General features: G+C 43.4%; 1 protein-coding gene across 1 annotated transcript in view; it reads left to right on the top strand.

The window, feature by feature from the left end:
• Nucleotides 1–724: 724 nt before the first annotated feature.
• Nucleotides 725–24,184, top strand: part of LOC126473765 (tudor domain-containing protein 3) — a 148,569-nt gene continuing 125,109 nt past the window's right edge. The window contains exons 1-2 of the mRNA XM_050101023.1: nt 725–974; nt 1,149–1,233. Coding sequence (XP_049956980.1) covers nt 940–974; nt 1,149–1,233 — 120 coding nt within the window. The 5' untranslated portion in view covers nt 725–939. The remainder of the gene's footprint in view (nt 975–1,148; nt 1,234–24,184) is intronic.

Here is a 24,184-nt window from a genome sequence, read left to right as displayed (position 1 = left end):
ACTAAGTAATAGTTATAATAAGAATAATATTTCGTATGCACCTGATTGATATGGGAAAATAGTTCATGGTATTCGTCATAGCAAAGATATGGTTTCTCGTCGTATAAAGGTCCTATAATATTTTGTTCTTTTCCGTTATAAGAACAATCACTAAAATGAGCTGATGCATTACGAAATCTGATATGTGAAAAGGTTAACATAGTCTTTTCCTTCATTCTCTTTCAGTGTTTAGTTCCACTATACTGATAAACTAGAACTGTTTTAACGTTCGTTCATCATACAGTAACACTGAGTTCCTTCCATTTTCAAGTCCCTGGTAGTTAAATAGGCATAAACTTCTTTGCGCAAAAGTTTTTACATGGCATTTTAAATAATTGACAAAAGTCTTTACACGTACCCAATTAAAAAATATTTCGCCCCAAAGAAAAAATTTTCGTTCAGATCTCATCCGATATGCAATCCATGTACACGTTTCAGGATTTGCTTCCTTTCCTGAAGAATCCATGAATGATGAAAGGTAGACTCTTTGAGCATTGTAAAAATTGGGTTTCACGTTGTTGAAAACATTTAAACAAGCGGCACTTTTGTTTTCAGGACTTTGATCACCATTTAAATAATTTCAGTCTCTCAAGTGTAGGTGTTATTTATTCGTAGTAAAAGCGCGCTGAACACTGCTCGCAAACCTCCAACGAAAAGGACGGAACATCATTATTGAAATATATCTCTGATTGCTTTCCAAATATGGAAGCAAGTAGTACTTGTCTGAGCTGATACAGGGCTATGTGTAAATACGTATCAAAACAAATACGTATGCATTTTTGGACTGTGAATAAACAGAACAAATGTTTGTTAACAGATTAAGTTGTACAAAGATGCTAACATGCCTCGTACGCCGTAGGCGGTTCTTTTTATTTGTGTCCTAATACATCACCACAGAAGATGGCAGTCACCGAAGCGCTTAAGGAACGAGGGTGGTTAGTTTTCACTGCTTGTTAATGATGCCTTAATTCGCAATAATTGACAAGTTTACAAGTCCATTGGACACCATAAAACAGTACTGTGAAATTGCTTTTTATCGTTATATGCATGTGAACGTCTAGAAGAACATAATAGCGCTCACATGGCAGTTTCTTTTTCCCATTTTTCAGGAATCTCTCTGAAGAAGCTGTCGGCCAAATAACAGATAATGGAAGCATAACTGATGTTAAACAAATTATTCAAAAGGCGCTTGACGTAAGTGACCAAAGTGTTTTAAATAAGTTAATCAGCATTGTAACTGCTCTTGTTTTGTGTTAAGAAATGGTATTGTTGCTTTTCTAATATAAATATTAAGTGACTATTTGCAAGTTACATAAACACACCCATTTTTATTATAGTTTAGCGATACAGGAAAGAATTTCAACTGTTTGGCATCTACAATGCGACCGGCTCTTCTGGCTTCGTGTCCATACCTAGTAATTACAGAATACCTGCACAGCTGCAGAAATTATTTCTTTGTGCTTAACCAGTTTTACCAATTTGTTTAACAATGAGGAAGAAAAAACTAAAACTTCGGTTAAACAACTTTGTCAAGGCATCTACAAACTTTTAGGCCACCATCAGGTGAATTACAGAACATAAAATTTGTGATGTAAACAGCTCCACATTCCCACAAGGTAACACTTTCACTCAATCTGACTGACCTGGTTGTAATTGTGAGTCAGTTAGGTAATACACAGTTTTTTAATTTACTGTGTAATAAAAATTACTTTGAATCATGATCAGTACGGCGCTACTTCCATTCTTTAATCTTACTGTTACTTTGTAATCACTTGTGTCACCAGCTGGAAAACATTGTTCAAGTGTGTGGGACCCATACCAGATAGAACTAACAGAGGATATTGAACATTTACAGAGATGGGCAGCACGAATTGTCACAGGTTTGTGTAATTCTTGGGAGAGAGTCGCAGAGATACTGAAGGGCTCCTGAAGATGGATATAAACTATCCTGAGAAAGTCTATTAAAGTTTCAAGAGCCGGCTTTAAATGATGACTAGGAATAAAGGCTACTACTCTATGTATCGCTCACACAGGATTGTGGAGATAAGATTAGATTAATGAATGCAGACACAGAGGCATTCAAACAATCATTTTTCCCGCATTCCATATGTGAATAGAACAGAAGGAAACCATAACAACTGCTACAATAGGATGTGCCCTCTGCCATGCACATTACATTTTTTTTTTGCAGAGTGTAGATGAAGACATTTACCCTGTCTTGTTGATGTACTGTGTGTACCAAAATGTTATAAGCTGTCACAGCAGATGATTTTCGGTGATTCGCTCTGTGTTCTCAACTGATTGACTTAACTCTTGACTTATATCATATATACTTGAAACAGCTGTCAAACTTCTTAGTGAACATCCATTCCCTTTCTTGGCTTTTCTCTCCATGTACCTTTCATTTGGAGTGGTTGCTTTTTGCTGTGAATGCTGGGTGTCGATTACACTTTTGACCTTCAGTGACTCCACAGTAAACTCACTGTGACATCTCTCAGATGCATGATACCAGTTGTGTGATTGTTGTCTGTCACACGTGTTTCTCAACATTTTGTGTTTATTGCATAAATTATGGTGTAACATATAATGGTTGTTCTTGACAGTGTCTCATAATTAATTTGCACAATCTGGAGCTTCTACCAGGTCCATCTCATGATTAAAAACAGCCTGGACAGAAGGGTTATTCTCAGTGAGTTCTGAGAATAAATGATCGAAACCTCAAAATGCCTTTCGAAGAAATACCTTTTGAATGAACGTGATGGAGCTCATTGATTCAGGTTATGAGGTGTCTGTGATGATAATATGAATTCGAAACATGAAGTGGATGACAGTAGTGATGACAGAACAGAGGACATATGAACAGGTGAAGCTGATCTGAGTCATGTTGCTGTGATTCCTACTTTTGTGGGATCGGGGACTGTTTCAAATGGAGAAAAGTACAATCACTAGTTACTGTCAGAACAAGAAAACACTGTAGTTTGCAGCTTCCTGATGTAAGACTCTGGGGTAATGCCATGGGTAGGAATCCAGATATTATCCAAGTGTGGGGTCTTCATTGTACTCATCACATTTTAGATGAGATTCTACAGTGGCCGAAGAATGAAGTCTCATCTTTTCTCAGTGGGTGGATCTGGACATATCATTTTTCACAGTATTATAATACAGCTTTTGTCCATATCAGATAGCTCTTCTGTTTGAAAAACCAGATAACAGGGCAGGAAGAAAAAAAAAAGAAGACACGATTGCTGCAGTGTCAGACGTTTTTATTAGATTTATTGTGAACTGTTAATAGTGTTACTTTTTAGGCTTTACTGTGTGTGTTGATGTGAAACACTGTGGCCTTTCAGTGGTTCATATAGGTGTCGAATGTAACGGCTAAGAAAACTGGTGCAATGCGGATTATAGATTGTGTGTGTGACAGCCTCAGGGACCCAGTGCTTATATATAAAAATTGACAGTTAACATCAAACTGTGAATTTATCCTGGAAAATTTCCTGCAACTTCGTTTCTGTTTCTGAATCTCGGTTGTTTAAGAAAGACTGATATAGCATTGGACTCATGTTTTGTTGGGCATTTACATTGTAATTGCATTGACTGTAGAATTCTTCTCTGGTCACAGGATTTCAGCATAGGCTGTTTCCAGGTTTGGTCTTCTTGGTAGTTATTGATTTTAACTACAGTACACTAAATTTTCAGCCTTGGTTGCCTATCTCATGTATTCACCCTTTTCCCAGCCTTTCTGTAATTTTTATTTCGCATGGTTCTGTTTTCTTCACGTCTGTTTTGAGTTGTATCGAATGCCTGTACTATCTGAGACCTCTTTTCTCTTTCATAAAACAAATTTTCACATTTATTATTTCTCAGTCATACATTCTGACAAGTCTGAAGGTGACATCCAGAATTTTTGTGTTTATAGTGAGATATAACTCTGAAATTGCGACCCATACACTTATGGGGTGTTGAACGAGATATTGTGGATAATGCATGTATCCTGTATGAAAAATTTCCTGTTCAGAATGAATTTTGACTTTGTTAGAAAAGATAGTTCTTTTCTCCTCTGCTACTCATATGGAACGTATATTATTTACATATTTGTTTATACAGGGATCATCTGATGATGATAAGAATTTGTCATCATTATAGACCTACAATGAAAATAAGCAACTAAAATATAAAGTTAGACACAAGAGACATATCTTGCACTAAATTACATAGTTTACATTTAACTGAAAACTGTGGTACCACCTGTTGGGTGTTTACCTATGATGTAAATGTTGTGTGTTTGTTATCATAGTAACACAGCATCTTTGAAATGGATCATGTTTGCAGACAGCCTGTTGGCGTAAATGGTGGCACACTTTGTGGTGTTATATTTCTATTTTTAAATTATTTGTGAGTGATGTTAGTGTGGCAGTGATCTTATTCAGTGTTTTGGGAGGTTGTTTGTGTTGGCATGTCAGTGAATTATCTTAATGCCGTTAGTTATTGGCTACTGATTTGTTTTTGGCTTTAGAATCGTTGGTTTGTTGTTAATGCTTTGAAATTTAATTTTTGTGTCTTTTGTTGATAGTAAGTACAAATCGTACAATGAAATTTACTGGTTACTCATTAATTTCTCTATGGGCGACAATGTGGCTGCTACACTTAAATTTCTCCAGTTATATGGCCTTGCGACAGAATGTGTGAAGTGTGAGCAGTGTGGTGGATTTATGAAATTGGCCGTTTTCGCTGCTTCTCGAATCGGACAAGTTCATGTGGTGCTGGCATGACAATATTTGGAGGTTGATTGGAAGAGGTCCCTGGTTCATTAATGTTGTGTGTGTGTGTGTGTGTGTGTGTGTTTGTGTGTGTGTGTGTGTGTATGTGTGTGCGCGTGCTTGCCATCCTAGATTTATTTGTCAGCTTAGTTTGCGCGATAAGTGTCGTTTTATGATTTTTGTTATTTATTGTGAGAAGTGCAGTGTGTTTATATACATAATTTTCTTTGAGATGTGGGTACTGAAATTTATATTGGAGCAGTTTTTTCAGGAGTTTGTGGTTTGGGTTGGTAGTTGCTGTACTTCAGTAGTTCATGGTGGTAGATATTGGAGAGTGTGTTGTAGCTATTTTGACTTGATTGTGTTTTGATAATAGTTAGTTCTGTTATTTGTGTTTTGTTGGTATCGTGGGATTCGTTTGAGCTGCATGTGTCAAGCGAAATTTCCTGTACCGAGTTTTGGAATTATGTATGGGTTTTTGGTATTTTCATCTATACAGATCGAGTGAAATTTTGGATATACATTTTCTTCATTTTTTTTATTGTTGAGGTTTTTGTTTGGCTCATTTCTGCATGTCCCATTAGTTTCATGTTATTTCTGCAGTTACATATTATTCGTGTTGTTTGTGTCTGGTTGCTTGGGTAATGTGTGACAGCATAGTCACCATATTGAATTAGCTTTAAGTAGTAATATCCACCATCTGGATGATGTCATGGGTGAAAGTCTGTGTGTGTCAAATGATCTTTCACAAAACCCAAAGAAATTCTGGTCATACGTAAAGGTTGTTGGTGGCATCAGAGTTGGTGTCCCGACTAGCGAATAAGGCAAGAACTGAAATTGAGAGTACCAAAGCAAAAGCTGAAATTCTTAACTCTGTTTATGACTGTTCCTTTGGAAAGGAAATCATGGGAGGAGTGCCCTAATTTAATCTTTGTACCCTTGAAATATGAATGAAGTAATGTTAGTGTCAGTAAAATGAGAAACAGCTGAAATTGTTAAAATTGAACAAAGCTCCAGGCCTGGTGGAAGCTGCATCAGATTCTCTACTAAGTTTGTGGTTGAGTTAGCACCTTTTCTGATTATAATCTATCATAGTCATCATCAGACATAGAAGTAGCTTCAGTTGTGCTCTAGGGAAGTACACTACTGGCCAATAAAATTGCTACACCACGAAGATGACGTGCTACAGATGCGAAATTTAACCGACAGGAAGAAGATGCTGTGATATGCAAATGATTAGCTTTTCAGAGCATTCACACAAGATTGGCACCAGTGGCGACACCTACAACGTGCTGACATGAGAAAAGTTTCCAACAGATTTCTCACACACAAACAGCAGTTGACCAGCATTGCCTGGTGAAACGTAGTTGTGATGCCTCATGTAAGGAGGAGAAATGCGTACCATCACATTTCCGACTTTGATAAAGGTCGGATTGTAGCATATCGCGATTGCGGTTTATGGTATCGCGACATTGTTGCTCGCGTTAGTCGAGATGCAATGACTGTTACCAGAATATGGAATCGGTGGGTTCAGGAGGGTAATACAGAATGCCGTGCTGGATCCCAACGGACTATCACTAGCAGTCGAGATGACAGGCATCGTATCCGCATGGCTGTAACGGATCGTGCAGCCATATCTCGATCCCTGAGTCAACAGATGGGGACGTTTACAAGACAACAACCATCTACATGAACAGTTCGACAATGTTTGCAGCAGCATGGACTATGAGCTCGGAGACCATGGCTGCGGTTACCTTTGACACTGCATCACAGACAGGAGCGCCTACGATGGTGTACTCAACGATGAACCTGGGTGCACAAATGGCAAAACGTCATTTTTTTGGATGAATCCAGGTTCTGTTTCAGCATCATGATGGTCGTATGCATGTTTGGCATCATCGCAGTGAACGCACATTGGAAGCGTGTATTCATCATCACCATACTGGCGTATAACCCGGCGTGATGATATGGGGTGCCATTGGTTACACGTCTCGGTCACCTCTTGTTCACATTGACAGCACTTTGAACAGTGGACGTTACATTTCAGATGTGTTACGACCCGTGGCTCTACCCTTCATTTGATCCCTGCGAAACCCTACATTTCAGCAGGATAATGCACGACCGCATGTTGTAGGTACTGTACGGGCCTTTCTGGATACAGAAAATGTTCGACTGCTGCCCTACTCAGCACATTCTCCAGATCTCTCACCAACTGAAATCGTCTGGTCAATGGTGATCAAGCAACTGGCTCATCACAATATGCCAGTCACTACTCTTGATGAATTGTGGTATGGTGTTGAAGCTGCATGGGCAGCCGTACCTGTACACATCATCCAAGCTCTGTTTTACTCAATGTGCAGGCATATCAAGGGCGTTATTACGGCCAGAGGTGGTTGTTCTGGGTACTGATTTCTCAGGATCTATGCACCCAAATTGCGTGAAAATGTAATCACATGTCAGTTCTAGTATAATATATTTGTCCAATGAATACCCGTTTATCATCTGCATTTCTTCTTGGTGTAGCAATTTTAATGGCCAGTAATGTACTTTTGGAACCTTGCTATTCATGTTGTATAGTAACTACGTTGCGGAAAATTTTAATAGTGAAGTCAGACTTTTTGCAGATGGTGCAGTTATCTGTAATCAATTACTGTCCGAAAGAAGCTGCATAAATATTATGGGATTTCATAGTGATACAAAGATCGGCAGATTGCTTTAAATGTTCAGGAATGTAAAATCGTGCATTTCACGAACTGGAAAAGGCATAATCTGTGTCACTTCAGGCAAAGGGGTTACCGTCATACTCTTGGATGTTATTGAATTTAGCATGCGATAAAATTCAGGAGTAAGTAAGAAACACATATTTTTTTGTTTTCTCTAAAAAAATTCCTGCCCCGCGATACATGCCTCCAAAGATGACAATGCAAACACCATTTTTAAGATGTGAATTTCAGAAATTTTTTTAAAATGCTGCATCTCTGTAACAGTAGTAGATATCTTGTTAGAGTTTTTTATTTTTTTATTTGAAAGACAATTGCTTTATGATTACAATGGTATCCTCTGTTTGGACATATCTGTCAAAATTCTTATACTGTTGCAATTTCAATTTTTTTTAATTAACAGAAAATATTTTTTTTTTAGCAAATGCCAATCCAGAAAAGTAGATTTTTTTCATGTTGATTAATACCAGGTAGTACTATATTCCCTTTAAAGGAGAGCGTTCACTTTGTAAGTTGGAGAGGTTTTATTCCAAAAAATCATGTTTTTTAACTTTCAAGGGTAATGTATGTCTACACTGAAGTTGTTTATTACTAATTTCTTTGTTACGGTGTTTGTTTCTATTGTCTTTGTTTGCAGTTATTTCTTATCAGTTTCTTTGTTGTAGTTATTTCTTTTCATTTTCATTGTTGCATATATTTCTTATGCTTTGTTGTAGTTTCTTGTCAGTTTCTTAGCTGTGGTCATTCATTGCAGGTTTCTGTATTGTAGTTGTTCAGTGTCAATTTGTTTACTGAAGAGGCTTTTAAGAAATCTAAGACCATCCAGTGAGTTCTTTGTTTTCGTGAGGAATTTGCCAGTTGACACAGTTGTAGTGTGTTTTGTGAAAAGGAATGTTTGAAATGTCTTCCAACTGGGGCAACAGGAGGGTGAAGTGTGCTGATTATTTGCATATCCATAAAAGAGTGATATATAACACAAACAAACAAACAAAAAACAAAAAAGACTTTATTCAGGTTGGGAATAAGTGTTATCATTTGGAGACTGTATTTCAAATGAAGATGTTTCCAGTGACAACTTTTTGTGTTCTAAATGTTTTGACAGAATAACAACAATGATAGTGTCTGAACAAGGTAAAGCCTCCCATGGTGCAGACAATGCAGATTTTGCATCAATGGAGGAAGAATTAAATACCCTGAACCAGTCAGCTACAGAGTTAGGTGTTAGTCCTGTTAAGGAACCATGGTAATTGAAGTTGAGTCATAACCTCTAACCATCAGGAAAGCGCAGAAAAATTACTAAAGATATGGATGAATACACTACAGCAAAACTAACCACACACTTCAAAGTAGAAATTCCATCTTCAGAAGAAAATGAACCAAAGCACTCTTGCCAGGAATTTTTCACAAATATCAGTTCAGCTGTTGAATATTGGGCATCCTACAGTGAAAAGGTACATGTTTTAACTATTATTTCAGAGACATTTTCAAGGAAAACAATTTTGTACCATGTTCCATCGGTATCAAAGTACACAGTAGACAAATCAAGAAATGTGAGGTCTGTAAAAGAAGTCTTTAGAAGACCAGATTCCTATTATGGTCATCCTGTAGAGGCAGCTCAAGTTCATATAGTGCAGTCATTTCATCTGGAACATAACTGGGACTGTTCTCGTCAGAGTGCCAACAAAAAAGACACTATAACTGCAACAGTTGAGGGTCAAAAAGTTGTGAAAGTGAAGAGGTACATGACTCGCAGTATTAAAGAAACTTTTGCAATTTATAAGAGCAGCTGTACAACTTAACATATTGGAAGATCAAGATTTGATGCACTAAGTGGGTAGTTCCACACCCACCTAGAGATGTCTGCTTGTGTGTGTACTGTGCGAATTTTTAACTTTGTATGGTAACTTTGAAGAACTTACTGGAGCACATGACATTTGACTCCTTGGTTGGGTGTGTGAAGTCATTAGTAGTCTGTGACGTAAAGCGAAAGACTTTTGTTTCAAGAATGTGGTGACTGCCCTGGAAAGGGAGGACTGTCTTTACGGACACTTGGCCTGGAAGATGTAGCAGATAACTCTGCAGAAATATGCAACATGGGAGGAAAATAAACTAATTAAGAAAACTGTTGCCTTTGACAGTTTCATTGATGAACTTGGTAAATGGTCAGTGAAAGCAGTGACACACCAGCATCTGAAGAAATTGCAACAGTAACACAATGCAGAAGTGAAAGGGTGTGTACAAGCTAAAGAACTACGTTTTGTGCTTCACTGTGATTTTGCAGAGAACTGGTCTGTTATTTTCCCACAAGAAGTACAAGGGTATCATTGGAGTAATGACCAGGTTTCAATTTTTACAGGAGTGACATATTTTCAAAACAAGACCAGAGGTGTTGCGGTTGTAAGTGACAAGACATGACTCAGCACATGCTTTGCTAGCAATGCGCAAAATTCAACTGCAAACAGAGGCAGTGAAGATTATCATTATTTATGATGGTGCTCCTAGTTATTTTAAAAATCATTACCAGCTGTTAGAATTGAGTAAGTCGCTTGCGCCAACTGAATGGGTATACAGTGCTACTGGTCATTGGAAGAGGCCTTGTGATGGTGTAGGCAGCCTGCTGAAGCAAAACGTAATCTTTCCAGACCAAATACAGCTGCGATTCAGAATGCAGAGGATTTTACAAGAGTCATGAAATCTTACACATCCACAGCCCTCATTCTTTTGTCCAAAGAGGAAATCGAAGAATTCTGTGAACAGAAAAAAGAAGAATGGTCCAAACAAACTACTCTTGTAAAAGGAATTAGGAAGACACATTTTTGGACTGAAAGTGATGGGGCAAACTCGTATTGGATGCACTTTAAAGAGCAAGAAAGAAGAAATTTTGTTCATTTGGTCAACACCTCAGAAACAGCAGCATAATATTCAGATTCACAACCTGAAAAGGGGAATGTTTGTGGCATTTGAGTATGACTGTGACTGATGGATTGCAGAGATTATAGACACCAGTTATGAGTTAAACGAAACTGTAGTGAACTTTGTGCTACCACTTGGACCAGCTGCTGGATATAGGTTTCCAGCTGAAGGACAGCAACAACGCCATTAGTGCTCACTTCCTATTCACAATGTTTTGCAAATTGTAAGTGCTCCAGTTCCTATTGGTTCAACAGGAAGGCATCACTCTATATCAAAGGAAGATACAGAAGCAGTGGAACACATTTGTAGTTCATTGACTGGATAATTTCAGTACAAAACAGTGCACAGAAGTTGTATAAATTGAAACCTTTAAGTCTTTGGACCTTTCTCATACATTTTGGAACCATTTAAAGTACTTGAGAAATGAGTCTCTTACTCGTCTTTCAAAACTAAAATTGTGTTAAATTAGGGTAGGTTTTGATTTTTATGAGCATGTTATGTGATAATGTGTTAATAAAACAGGTATTATGTATGGCAAAAATTTCAATTGTTTATAAAACCTGTTCAACCTAAAAGCTCTCCTTTTCACGAAATGTTGAACTATATGGTACTAATCAACAGAAAAAAAATCACAATTTTATGGATTGACATTTTTGAAAAAAAAAAAAAAAAAATCCACATATTATAAAAAAAGTTCAGAACATTATAGTAAAAGAACTTTGACAGATAAGTCTAAATGGAGGATTTCTTTGTAATCATAAAGCAATTATCTTTCAAAAAAAAAAAAAATGTAGAACTGTTCCAGAGATACAGATACAGCATTTTAAATTTTTTTCCAAAATTCGCATCTTCAAAACAGTATGTGCAGTGTCATCTTTGGAGGGCTGTATCTCGGAGCAGAAATTTTTTTGGAAAAAACAAAAAAGTATGTGTTCCTTACTTAGTCCTTCATTTTAACATATGCTAAATTTAATAACATCTGAGACTATGAAGATAAGATTTTTTCCTAGCCTGCCTGAACTGATTTGGACTATGTAAAAAAAAAAAAAAAAAAAAAAAAAAAAAAACTGGTATGCTATGACCATAATTTCAATGAGCTACAGTTGGAATCGGCCAGCTCATACATATACAGTGTGTTAACTGTAAGACGGCAGAGTTGTGAGGGGAGTGCGGGGAGAGGAGAAAGCAAGCATTAGCTGGCGAGGGGAGAGGAGTGGACCCTTTTGGGGGGGAGGGAGGGTGGGGGGGGACAAGGCACACCTACCAGTTGCAGTGCTGGCACTACAATTTGCGCGTCACGCTTACACAAAAGCAGACGAAAGGCTTCTTCTAACCGTAGGCCTACCGGTAGGGGTTATTGGCGACTCCCGAGATGCGCCAGCAACTGCCTCTTCACTCATTTTGATAATGTTTAGCAGAACTGCACAATAAAAACACGCAGAACAGTACAGTGCAAAACAATAATGAAGCAGACAACAATGGCTACCTTGTACAACACAGTCAGCTACGTAATGTTGGCAGCAGTCTAAACTGCATGCCTACCGAAGCCTCCCGACGTTTACCGACTTCTACCGATTCAGGACTAGGGAGAGGTCTGCCATCTAAAAGTTTACACACTGTACCTGGGTATAACACTTTGTAGGGATATGAAATGGAATGATCACATAGATTCAGTCATGGGTGAAGCAGGTGGTAGACTTCGGTTTATTGGTAGAACACTGGGGAACTGCAATCAGTCCACAAAAGTGATTGTCTACAAATCACTTGCGTGGCCCATTCTAGACTAATGCTGAAGTGCGTGGAACTCATACCAGTTAGGACTATTAGGGGATACTGAACGTATGCAGAGAAGAGCAGCACAAATGATCACAGGTCTGTCTAACCCATGCGAGGGTGTCACAGAGATACTGGAGGAACTGAACTGATAGGCGCTTCAAGTCCCAAGAAAGTCTGCTAACAGTGTTTCAAGAACAGGCTTTAGACACTACTGTAGGAAAATACTACAAACCCCTTATATATCAGTCGCATAGGGATCATGAGGACAAGATTATAATAATTACAGCACACAAAGAGGCCTTTCTGGCTTTCCATATATAATTGGAATGAGAAGAAACCCTAATAATTGCTACAGTGGGACATCACCTCTGCCATGCACTTCACAATGGTTTGCAGAGTGTGAATGTAGCTGTGGTGCTACAATTTTCGGTAATCCCATATTACTTGAGTTATAATGCTGTGATTATACTACATAAGAAGCTTACTGCTGTTGGTACATTAATAACCCCACTCGCTTGTGTCAGAAACCTAACATCCATGAAATGTATTTATATTGGTCTTTATTATATGTGAAAGAAAAGAAATGTTTATTGTTACTGTTGTCAGAAGATTTAGTAGGCCTGGACCCCCGTAGTCAAAGACAATTACCACATCAATACTTGCCAGCTGCAGCTGCATTGTTTCAGCTTGTAAACAGCTCATCTATGCTGAATGAGCGAGAACAGCATTGTCTTTATTTTCACACTTTTGTTGCCTTTGCAATATTCCCATTTCACAAGATTTCTTATATAAGGGGCATTAAAAAAGAAATGAACCAGAGGCATAATTACAGAAACCAGTACCTGTATGTTAGAAGTATTGACCCTGCTTGTTGAAACACTTGTCCCACTGTGACAGGAGTCGGTGAAAGGCTGTCTCGTAAAATTCCCAGGACTGCAATGTTAACCAGTTCCGCACATACAGCTGGACATTATTGTCCAAGGTGAACTGTTTGCCCCTCATAACCTTTTTAAGTTGACCAAAAATGGTGTAATCACAGGGAGATAGTTCTGGACTGTATGGAGGGTGGCCGAGAACCTCCCATTTGAATTTCTGCAGGAGTGCCGTGACTGCGTTGGCTGTATGAGGTGTTGCATTGTCATGGACTAGAATGATGCCATGGGTGAGATTGCCTGGTTGTTTTGATTTGATCGCTTGGCGAAGGGTGGTCAAGGTTTGGGAGTAACACTGGACATTCACTGTTGTCCCATGCTGCAGGAAGTGAATCAGAAGAGGGCCATCTTGGTCAAAGAAGAATGTCAGTCTAACCTTTTCTGCATTCGTATGGATGGCCTTGGTTTTTTTTTGTGATGCTGGATGCTTCCACTGTAGATTTTGTGTTTTGATTCTGGTTCGAAGTGATGATACCATGACTCATCTCCAGCCACCACTCGTACCAGAAATGCGTTCCCTTCCCGAGCAAAGTGCTGCAGTGAGCAAGACAGTGGACCATTCGACATGCTTTCTGGTATGGTTGAAGACTGTGGGACGCCCATTGGGCACACTATTTGCACATGTGCAGTCGTTCCTTCATGATGGTGTGAACACTTCCAATACTCATCCAACCACGGCGGCTATGGCTTTCACTATCACTCGTCGGTCCTGGGTAATGAGTGCATCCACCGGCTTGACAACGTCATCGGTAATGCAGTGTGGTGTTCCAGATGGGGCAACATCGGCTAACGACTCCCGTCCTTCCGTGACGCACTTGTGCCATGCCTTGACCCTTGCAAGGGACATGCAGTATTCGCCGTACACTTGTGACATGAATGTCCTTTCCTCCTACTCCTTCTTCTGTCAGGAAATGAACAACACTTCTTTGCCCTTCTGTTGATGCGGTTGTGTCACTGTTTGCAATGCGACTGGCAGCTTTTGACGATTGATACATGCTGCTGCTAGCTCTGTATAGTCATGTGACGTGCACGCGTACCCTCTGGCGACAGGCTGTGAACTTCCACACTCTGGCTGAAATCACACCTCGTTACACACGCCTCGATATTACCCTCCTGTCAGTGGTTTGTGCATTCCAACTCTGGTTTGTTTCTTTTTCAGCGCCCCTTATAGTTCTAACATCCGTTCAGTGTGTTAGATGATATCGTGCTGGCCAGTCCAAATATGCCCCATTCTCGTGGTTCATCTCTGTCTAAAGGTAACAACACTGTTGAGCCCTTGGTTGAATCCTAGCACTATGTAGTGACACTTTGAAGACCAGTGACACATTGAGATAACCTTACCACAATCAGAATCTATATAAACCACTTTGGGAATCAGGTCATAGTCAGGGCTGATCTGTATATCCTTTTTCATCTCAGCATTTGCTGTTGCTCTTAGATGCTTGTTAGTAGGTGAAATATATCCAGGCAGTGTAGACTGTCATCAAACAGTATGTTAAAAACCTGTTAATTGAACTGACAGTACTATTGAAGGCTATGTTTGTAGCTTCACATGGGCAGAATTTTATCATACATACTTGCTCTCAGAGAAGCAGTAGGTCATGATGGAAACTCTTGCTTCAAAAGGTTTTTTTTAAAAACCCTTACTATGTTTATTTTCCTGACTTATTTCGGCCTAAGTTCCTTTTCAGTTGCTTCCTTTCCAATACACAGACGTCTGGATAACAACTATTTGCGGAGTTGATCTATATGCTGATCTTTTAAATTGTATGATAGTTTCCAGCATTTTTATACTAATTTCAGCTTTCTCTGATTAGTTTGCTTATGAGGCAACCACACACACACACACACACACACACACACACACACACACACACACGTCTCCTGGAAATAACAAAAGTTGGGAAATGGTTGTTAATAGGATATGTGATCGTCACAGGCAGTAGTGGATCCTCTGTAGCATGTTTCTGTCCTGGCCACTAATTTGATTAGGAGTTTATCTGCTAGGGCATTCCATTGCTCCACCAGCACAGATGACAACTGCTGGATGGTCGTTGGTGCATTTGGATGTGTTGCAATACATCTTCCCAACGTATCCCACACTTGCTCATTAGGGGATCAGTGTCAGACCAGTAGTTTGATTGCAGGATAAGATTCTAAGTAGGGGAGGTAATTTATTCATGTCTGTGGTGCACTTGGGGAGTTGGATGATAAACTGAAGATTTAAGCTACCTTCTTTGATGTAGCAAATGTTTAGTTACGTGTATGATGCCACAGTGTTGTGTGAGAGTAGAAGGGACATTGCAGAATGTGGATAAGTTCACCAATATTTCGTAGTCACATCTAAGCAATATTTTATTATCATGAGGTGATGAAATAATCAGTGAAGCTTATTAAATTTGTAGGACTGAAAGAAGGTGAAAATCTTTCTTGAGAATAGCACATTCTGAACCTTGTGCAGAAACTGAGTACTGCAGTATATTATAAAAATATCTCTACAGACTCAGAATGAGGAAAGTTCATTTACTTGCTTGTTTTCACTTATGTTTTCAGTCAACTCTGTCCATTTTCAAAGAATCATTTTCAGTGTTGCTGTGCAAAAGTGTCTTGAAATTCTGATTTTGCCAACCCTGCAAATGTGCTAGCCCATGGTATTTGTGAGAAATAATATCAACTTGCTTCAAAGGAACTGTGCCATTCGCTCTGTGAACACTTGTCAGAAAAAACTATTTGCAATGCATAACATATTTGAAACAACCGCGCAAAACGATTTTTTGCAGGCATTTTATATAACTGAAAACGTCAAGAGTCATAAACCCCAAATTTGAAAACCTTAAACTCTGTGTGTTCTATTGCAGGAATTCCTCATAGCAGTGTGGAATTTCTTACTTTTTGTGTTATTTGTGTATATATACACTACTGAAAATGTCTTAATTTGTGTGTAAAAATAGTGGAAGGGGTTGGGATGTGTGTGGGTCTTTCCGTAAGATGACATTTGGGGAGGGGAGGGGGAGATGAATGATGCACCACACTAGCACAAGGATTAATAATGTTGTCTTTCCTTTGTCAGAAGAGCTACTGTCCAACTGAATATCCTCATTTTTTGTACTTAGTTTTCAAAGATGTCCTCACCATAATACAAGAAAAAAAATTGTTTGTCAAAATTTATCCCTCACTCCATCATTTGCAGTTAAGATAGTAAACAGGCTATCGGGAATATTTATGTGATTACTTCCTTGCTATCTTAACATTCATCATTATAGGACCAATATCTAGCATTTATTTTTCTACAAATTGTGCTTTCAAACTTGTCCTTACAAGATAGTTATTGGCAAGCAAAGGTGTATAATGATTCACTCATTATATTTGGATGTGAATAGGAAAACGATTGACAACCAGTTATTTACAGGACAGCTACAATAGTGACAACCAGTGAGCAAACATGTTTGTGTCTTCTTTTTGTGTTTGCCATTGTCATCTTGCACTGTCATTGTAGGTGCCGATAACCACAATCTTCTGTGGAAAATGCTTAAAGTTAGTTACATAATATGTGGAATTGAGAGCACTTTATGTTAACAGCAGTTTTTTCCCTTTACTTCATGATTGCTTTTGATGTACGAGATCTTCATCAGATACATCTATCTTCCTAAACTAGTAAGCAAAACATAACAGACTTCTTGGCAAGATAGGCACAAGCTTCTTATGTTTTGTGTACTGGTTTAGGAAGACAGGCACATCTGATGTGATCTCTTAGATTGAAACTAGTCATGAAATAAAGGGGGGAAAAAGTTCTTGAGAGCAAAGACTGTTTTCAGTTCCACAGATGTAGTAGATTGATTTGCTGTCTACTTCAGTGTGATTTTTTCACACTTTATCACTTATGTAATGATTGTGATTAGTTTTTATTATGCGTGTGGTTTTTGAGCATGGTGTGTTTGTTTCACACAGTAGAATATGTGAAACAAATGGACATATTTTGAGGCTACTTTTGTCCTGCAAAGTAGACTCAGTACTGCACGTTTAGGGAGAGCATACGAATAAATCCTATGTGGAACAGCACAGGTATTGCTGCCAGAGCTATAGGGTGGACTAGAGTTTTAGCGAGGTGCCCACCACTTTCTTGTTGTTAATACTGTGTTGAAGAAACTTAGTAAATATAAAACACGCATAATTTACTTAAAGTGAATATTCTGAGAATAAAATTAAATCATTACTGTTTGTAGGCTTTATTAATTTAGGAAAGTCTTTTGGCGGTGTGGACTTGACTAAAGTGATGTAAATTTTAATGTGCGTTAACACTGTGAAGCCCAGCCACTTAGGAGAACGTCGGGCGTAGAAAACTGGCCATTTATGGCACTAATCAAAGTGCTACTGCCACATATGTAATTGATATATTTTCAAGAGTAATACACAATAAAAATACCAAGCCTCAAGATTTTTATTAATATTTACTTTAGTTTTTTGATTTATTACAGATTTTAAAATAATGGCAAAGAAAGTATAATTATCCTTCCAAAAAAGTATTACACAAGTTAATGAGCAATTTATTCCTCTAAAGCTTCCAAAATGCCTTCCTCTCTGTACAGATCTGACATACTTGTTCAACACAATCACACATTGACTCAGCCATTCATGGCTACACTAGTGCATACGCTAGTGTTTCCCTCCCTGCGGGTTCGGGGGTTAGAATAGGCCCGCGGTATTCCTGCCTGTCGTAAGAGGCGACTAAAAGGAGTCTCAAACGTTTCGGCCTTCTGTGATGGTCCCCTCTTGGGTTTGACCTCCTTTTATTTCCAAATTTCCGTTGTTAGTGCGTGCCATTTGGGGAAGGACACCTTACGTGGTATTTTTCTATTGGTCCATCATGCTCCACCATCTTGCATGTTACCTATTGTCTTGTGGGGGGGGGACTACGCCCAACATCTTCTGGGTTGTCTCCTTCTCGCCTTGTGCGCACTCTTCTTCTTAGCGCCTACGACAACTGTGGACCCTTTCAACACCTAAAATCCAGCACGGTAGCCAGTCCGTTGTGGTGGGGTCGTCATGTACCCTCTTGGTGGTAGCCCCCTGACCACGCAGGGATCGCACTACAGATGCCAGAGCTGTTTCCTCCCCATGCATGCCAAGGAGTATGTGCCCATCTTGTCTGGGGCACGGGGACTCCAGGCAACGGGATATCGGCCAGGTACCCGTTGCTTTGGCTGGGTGGCGCCCTTGGGGAGAGCCCTCGTTCGGAGTAGGTGGCATCTGGGCAGATGTGGCACAATGAAGCGCAATAAATGACACCAAGCTGGTGGTCGCACGGCCACCAGCGTCTCTAAGCGTGGTAGAGTCAACTTTGATGCTGCACAAAATGACCCTCAGTCGTTCCCCTCGTTGGCTGCGCCATGGGAGGGACGCCGATCTAGTGCCAAGCGGGAGCCTTACGTACCGCAATACCTTGTCTGCAGCAGGACTGATGGTGACTCCTTTCTTATGACGAAGCCTCTGTTTTTTGTGGAACACCTGGAGGATAAGTTTGGGGAAGTGGCGGGGTTGTCTAAAATGAGGAATGGGTCCATCCTCCTCAAGACGTCCTCCACAGCCCAGTCACGAGCGTTGCTCTTGTGCGATAAGCTGGGTGACGTCCCTGTTACCGTCACTCCCCACAGTAGCTTAAATATGGTCCAGGGGATTACTTATCATCGTGACCTATTGTTACAATCCGATGACGAGCTGAGAGCCGACTTGGAACGACGTGGCGTCCATTTTGTCTGTCGTGTGCATAGAGGGCCCAAGGCTAACAGGGTGGCCACCGGTGCCTTTATCTTGGCCTTCGAGGGTGATGTCTTGCCCGAGAAGGTCAAGGTAATGGTTTACCGTTGCGACGTGAAGCCATACGTCCCTCCCCCGATGCGGTGCTTCCAGTGCTGGAAGTTTGGGCATATGTCCTCCCGTTGCCCATCCAGCGCTACATGTCGAGATTGCGGACGCCCCTCTCATCCCGATTCTCCATGTGCGCCCCCGCCTGTATGTGTCAACTGTGGGGAGCACCACTCTCCATGCTCGCCGGATTGCCCCGTTCTTCATAAGGAGCGGAAGATCATGGAATTTAAGACCCTGGACCGGCTTACTTATCGAGAGGCAAAACTGAAATATGAAAGGTTGTATCCTGCTTCCCTTCGACCATCTTATGCTGCAGCCACGTTATCGTCGCCCACGCGAGCGACGGTTGTCGCCTCATCTGTGCCGCCTTCAGTGGGCCCTCGGGGCCGTGTATCTCTGTCTGCCCCCCTCGTGCCTGGGGGCAAGCCTTCCTCTGTTGCCCCCTTAGCAGTTGGGGGCAAATCCTCTTCTGTCGCTCCCCCCAAGCTTACTTCGGGAGTGACATCTGCTCCACAACCGGGAGGCTCGATTCCTCCCCCTCCTTCTCCGGCGGCGTTGCCTCCGCCGGTTCCTCTCTCGCGGAAGGGGTCCCTTGGGGCTCTCCCTCCGTTTCTTCACCTTCCCAGCCAGATGTCAGCCAGTGGCTGAAGGTTCCGCCACCTGCTGGTCGTAGGGCTTCTGCGTCGTCGTCAGCCTCCGACGCTCCTTCAGAGAAGCTCTCCCAGCCCTCTCACCCTAAGGGCAGACGCGAGAAGAAGGAACGGCATGTGTCCAAGAAGAAGGACGTTCCGGCGGTTTCAGCACCGCCTGCTGTACATAGTCCTGGCTCCGGGGATGAGGTGGAGATCCTCGCCTCTGCCGCGGATCTCGCCCTCACGGAACCCTTGGGGGCTTCTCCTATGGACTCAGCTGACTCTCCCCCAGTGGCGGCAGTTGGCTCTGAAGCGCTGTCTGCCTCTTAGTCGCATTCACGCCCTCCCAGTCTCTTCCTGCTTCCATTCTCCAATGGAACTGCGGCGGTTATTTCCGCCACCTGCCTGAGCTCCGGATGCTTCTGAGTGATTCCCCTGTTCTCTGCATTGCTCTGCAGGAAACTTGGTTTCCTGCACTACGGACCCCCGCCCTTCGCGGTTATCGGGGATACTATAAGAACCGTGCTGCCTGTCATCGAGCGTCAGGTGGGGTTTGCCTCTTTGTTCACCACTCTGTCTGTAGTTCGCCAGTACTCCTTCAGACGCCTTTAGAGGCAGTTGCTGCCAGGGTTGAGCTCTCGCCGGCTATTACTGTTTGCTCTGTTTACATTCCTCCGGATGGGGAGCTCCCCCGACATGTCTTGGCTGCGCTGCTGGCTCAACTCCCGCCACCATTGCTGCTTCTGGGCGATTTCAATGCCCACAACCCTCTATGGGGTGGGACTGTCTCTGATGACCGCGGTCGGGCCGTGGAGCATTTGTTGGCTCAGCTCGACCTTAGCCTCTTGAACACCAGTGCTCCCACGCATTTCAGTGTTGCCCATGGCTCGTTCTCGGCCATCGATCTCTCTCTTTGCAGCCCCGGACTTGTCCCATCCCTCCACTGGAGGGTGCACCCTGACCTGTGCGGTAGTGACCATTTTCCCATCTATTTGTCACTACCCCAGAGTCGTTCTTCTGGGCGCCTGCCCCGCTGGGCTCTCCACAGGGCAGACTGGCCGGCTTTTACTTCTGCTGCTGCCATTGAGTCTCCCCCACAGGGTGACATTGACGAGGTAGTCCGTGTTTTAACCACATCCATCATTTCAGCGGCCGAGGCTGCCATCCCCCGATCTTCTGGCCTCCCTCGGAGGAAGGCTGTACCCTGGTGATCGCCGGAGATTGCTGAGGCTATTCGCGACCGTCGGCGGGCTCTCCAGCGTCATAGGCGGCACCCGTCTCTCGAGACCCTCATCGCCTTTAAGAGGCTCCGTGCCTTGGCCCGTCGTCTTATTGCACGGCGTAAGCAGGAGTGCTGGGAGAGGTATGTCTCATCCTTGGGCTCCCATGTCTCCCCCTCACTCGTGTGGTCCCGGATCCGGCAGATTTATGGATACCAGACCCCTATGGGTGTCCCTGGGCTCTCCTTGGACGGCGCTGTCTGCACGGACGCTGCCGTCATTGCTGAACGGCTTGCCGCGCACTTTGCTCAGAGCTCTGCGACTGCCTCCTATCCCCCCGCCTTTCGCTCTCTAAAGGAGCGAGCCGAGCGGACGCCGTTCTCATTCCACACGCGTCGTTCTGAAACATACAATGCTCCTTTCAGCGAGAAGGAATTCCTCGCTGCCCTCGCCGATTGCCCTGATACAGCACCAGGCCCAGACTGCATCCACGCGCAGATGCTGAAGCATCTCTCCAGGGACTGCCAGAGACACATTCTCGCGATATTTAATCGCATTTGGAGCGAAGGCGTGTTCCTGTCGCAATGGCGAGAGGGTATTATTGTCCCCATCTTGAAGCCCGGTGCGGACCCACTGGCGGTGGACAGCTATCGTCCCATTACCCTCACCAACGTTTTGTGCAAATTGCTCGAACGTATGGTGGGGCGGCGTTTGTGTTGGGTCCTTGAGTCGCGCGGTCTCCTCGCTCCATCCCAGGGTGGCTTCCGTCGGGGCCGGTTTGCAGTGGACAATTTGGTGCGGCTGGAATCTGCTGTCCGTACGGCTTTTGCCCGACGTCAGCATCTCGTTGCTGTCTTTTTCGATCTGCGGAAGGCGTATGACACCACATGGAGGCATCACATCCTCGCCACGTTGTATGGGTGGGGTCTTCGTGGTCGGCTCCCGGCTTTTCTTCAAACCTTTCTATTGCACCGCTCTTTCCGGGTGCAAGTCGGTGCCGCCTCTAGTTCTTCTTATACACAGGAAAATGGGGTCCCGCAGGGCTCGGTGTTGAGTGTGTCCTTATTTCTAGTGGCCATTAATGGTCTGGCTGCAGCCGTGGGGTCGTCGGTGTCTCCTTCTTTGTATGCCGATGACTTCTGCATCTCATTTAGCTCCACGACTATGGGAGTCGCCGAACGCAGGCTGCAGGTAGCCGTTCGGAAGGCAGCATCATGGGCTCTGACTCACGGTTTTCAGTTCTCTGCAGCCAAGACTCGAGTTATGCACTTCTGCAGGCGTCGGACGGTCCACCCTCATCCTGAACTTTACCTCGACGGCCACCTGCTTGAAGTGGTGGACACTTGCCGCTTCTTGGGACTTGTGTTTGATGCCCGGCTCACATGGGTTCCTCATATTACTCAGCTGAAGCAAAAATGCTGGCGGCACCTTAACGCCCTCCGCTGCCTTAGCCACACGTCTTGGGATGCGGATCGCTGCACGCTGCTGCGATTGTACAGAGCCCTTGTGCAGTCTGGGCTTGATTACGGGAGCCTGGCCTATGGGTCTGCATCACCCTCCGTGTTGAAGTTGTTAGACCCCATACACCACTGTGGGGTCCGGCTTGCAACTGGCGCTTTTCGTACGAGCCCCGTGGATAGTCTACTGGTGGAGGCTGGGGTTCCCCCGCTGCGGATTCGCCGCCATCGACTGCTCGCCGACTATGCTGTCCACGTGCATTGCTCGCCAGGCCATCCCAATCGTCGCCTGCTTTTCCCTGCCATGGTCCTCCATCTGCGCGAACGGCGACCTAGGTCTGGGCTTTCCGTCGCTGTCCGCGTTCAGTCCCTGCTGTCGGAATTGGGTTCATTCCCTCTTCCGCCTCCCTTCCGGGTCCGTGCACCTACGCCTCCCTGGTGTTTGTCCCGGCCGTCCGTCCGTCCGTCTGGACTTGGCACAGGGACCCAAGGACTCGGTTCCGCCTGTGGCCCTCCGTCGCCGTTTTCTTGCTCTCCTCGCCTCATTTTCGGACCGTGAGACTGTCTACACTGATGGTTCCCTGGTTGATGGTCGCACTGCTACTCTTTTGCTCATGCTGCCCATGTTGAGCAGCGCTCCTTGCCGGCTGGCTGCAGTATTTTTACTGCAGAGCTGGTGGCCATATTGCGCGCTCTTGAGCATATGCGTTTCTGCTCAGGTAGGTCCGTCGTGATCTGCAGTGACTCCCTGAGCAGCCTTCAGGCCATCGACCGCTGCTATCCCTCCTCTCCTCTGGTGTCCTCCATTCAGGAGTCTGTTTCCGCCATTGCCCGTTCTGGTCGTTCGGTGGTCTTGGTTTGGACGCCCGGTCATGTTGGCATCCCAGGGAACGAACGTGTAGACAGGCTGGCCAAAGGGGCGATCGACGCCCCGGCTTTGGAGATCGGCCTTACGGCTCGCGACCAGCAGCTGGTGTTGCGCCGTAAGCTGCTTGGGATGTGGGCTGCTGAGTGGCGTGGCATCACAACCCCGAATAAACTGCGGGCTGTCAAGGGGTCGACCGATGTGTGGCGTTCCTCCCTGCGGGCTTCTCGCAGGGACTCGGTAGTCCTGTGTCGGCTGCGCATCGGCCATACATACCTGACGCACGGCCATCTGTTGCGTCAGGAGGATCCCCCCTTGTGTCGGTGTGGGTCCCGGCTGACGGTCGGCCACATTTTGCTGGAGTGTCCTCGACTGCGCACACTCCGGCAATCTCTTAATCTCCCGGGCACTTTGGCTTTGGTTTTATCCGACAATGCCTCCATGGCTGACAATGTTTTACATTTTATCCGTAGTAGTCCTTTTTATGGTTCGATTTAGGGAAGTCCTGCGCCTTTCCCTTTCTGTGTCTTTTGTCCTTGGGTCTGTTGCTGTTCTGGTGTGCCGTCAGATGGTTGACTCTTTCCCTTTTTTTTCTCGTGGTCAGTCGACCAGTCTCGGGCCATCCTCCTTTCTTCTGTTTCTTTCTGTCTGGTGTTCCTCTGTCCTGTTCTTGTCTGTAGTGTTTGTTGCTGCATTTGTGTTCTTTTAGCGCCTGGGGGGACGTCTCCTCCCCCTTTGGTTTTTACCTGCTCCGTAGATTTTCGGCTCGCCTGATTTTGGAATGGGGGACTGATGACCTTCACTGTTTAGTCCCCCTTAAACATCCCAACAACCACCGCTAGTGTTTCTTTTGAAATAATTCCAGAAATTGATGACAAAAGGCAGCACCCGTTAAGGGACATGTAGAGAAACATCTGTACATTGCCCTTATAAGAAATGTGTTCAGTTTTCGAGCGATAGGTCGCTAGTGCGGTGAGAAAATTGCTGCCTCGGCTATACTTGGGCACG

Source organism: Schistocerca serialis, chromosome 4 (assembly GCF_023864345.2).
Source record: "Schistocerca serialis cubense isolate TAMUIC-IGC-003099 chromosome 4, iqSchSeri2.2, whole genome shotgun sequence".
Lineage (NCBI taxonomy): Eukaryota > Metazoa > Arthropoda > Insecta > Orthoptera > Acrididae > Schistocerca > Schistocerca serialis.
This window is presented reverse-complemented; position numbering and strand designations above follow the sequence as displayed.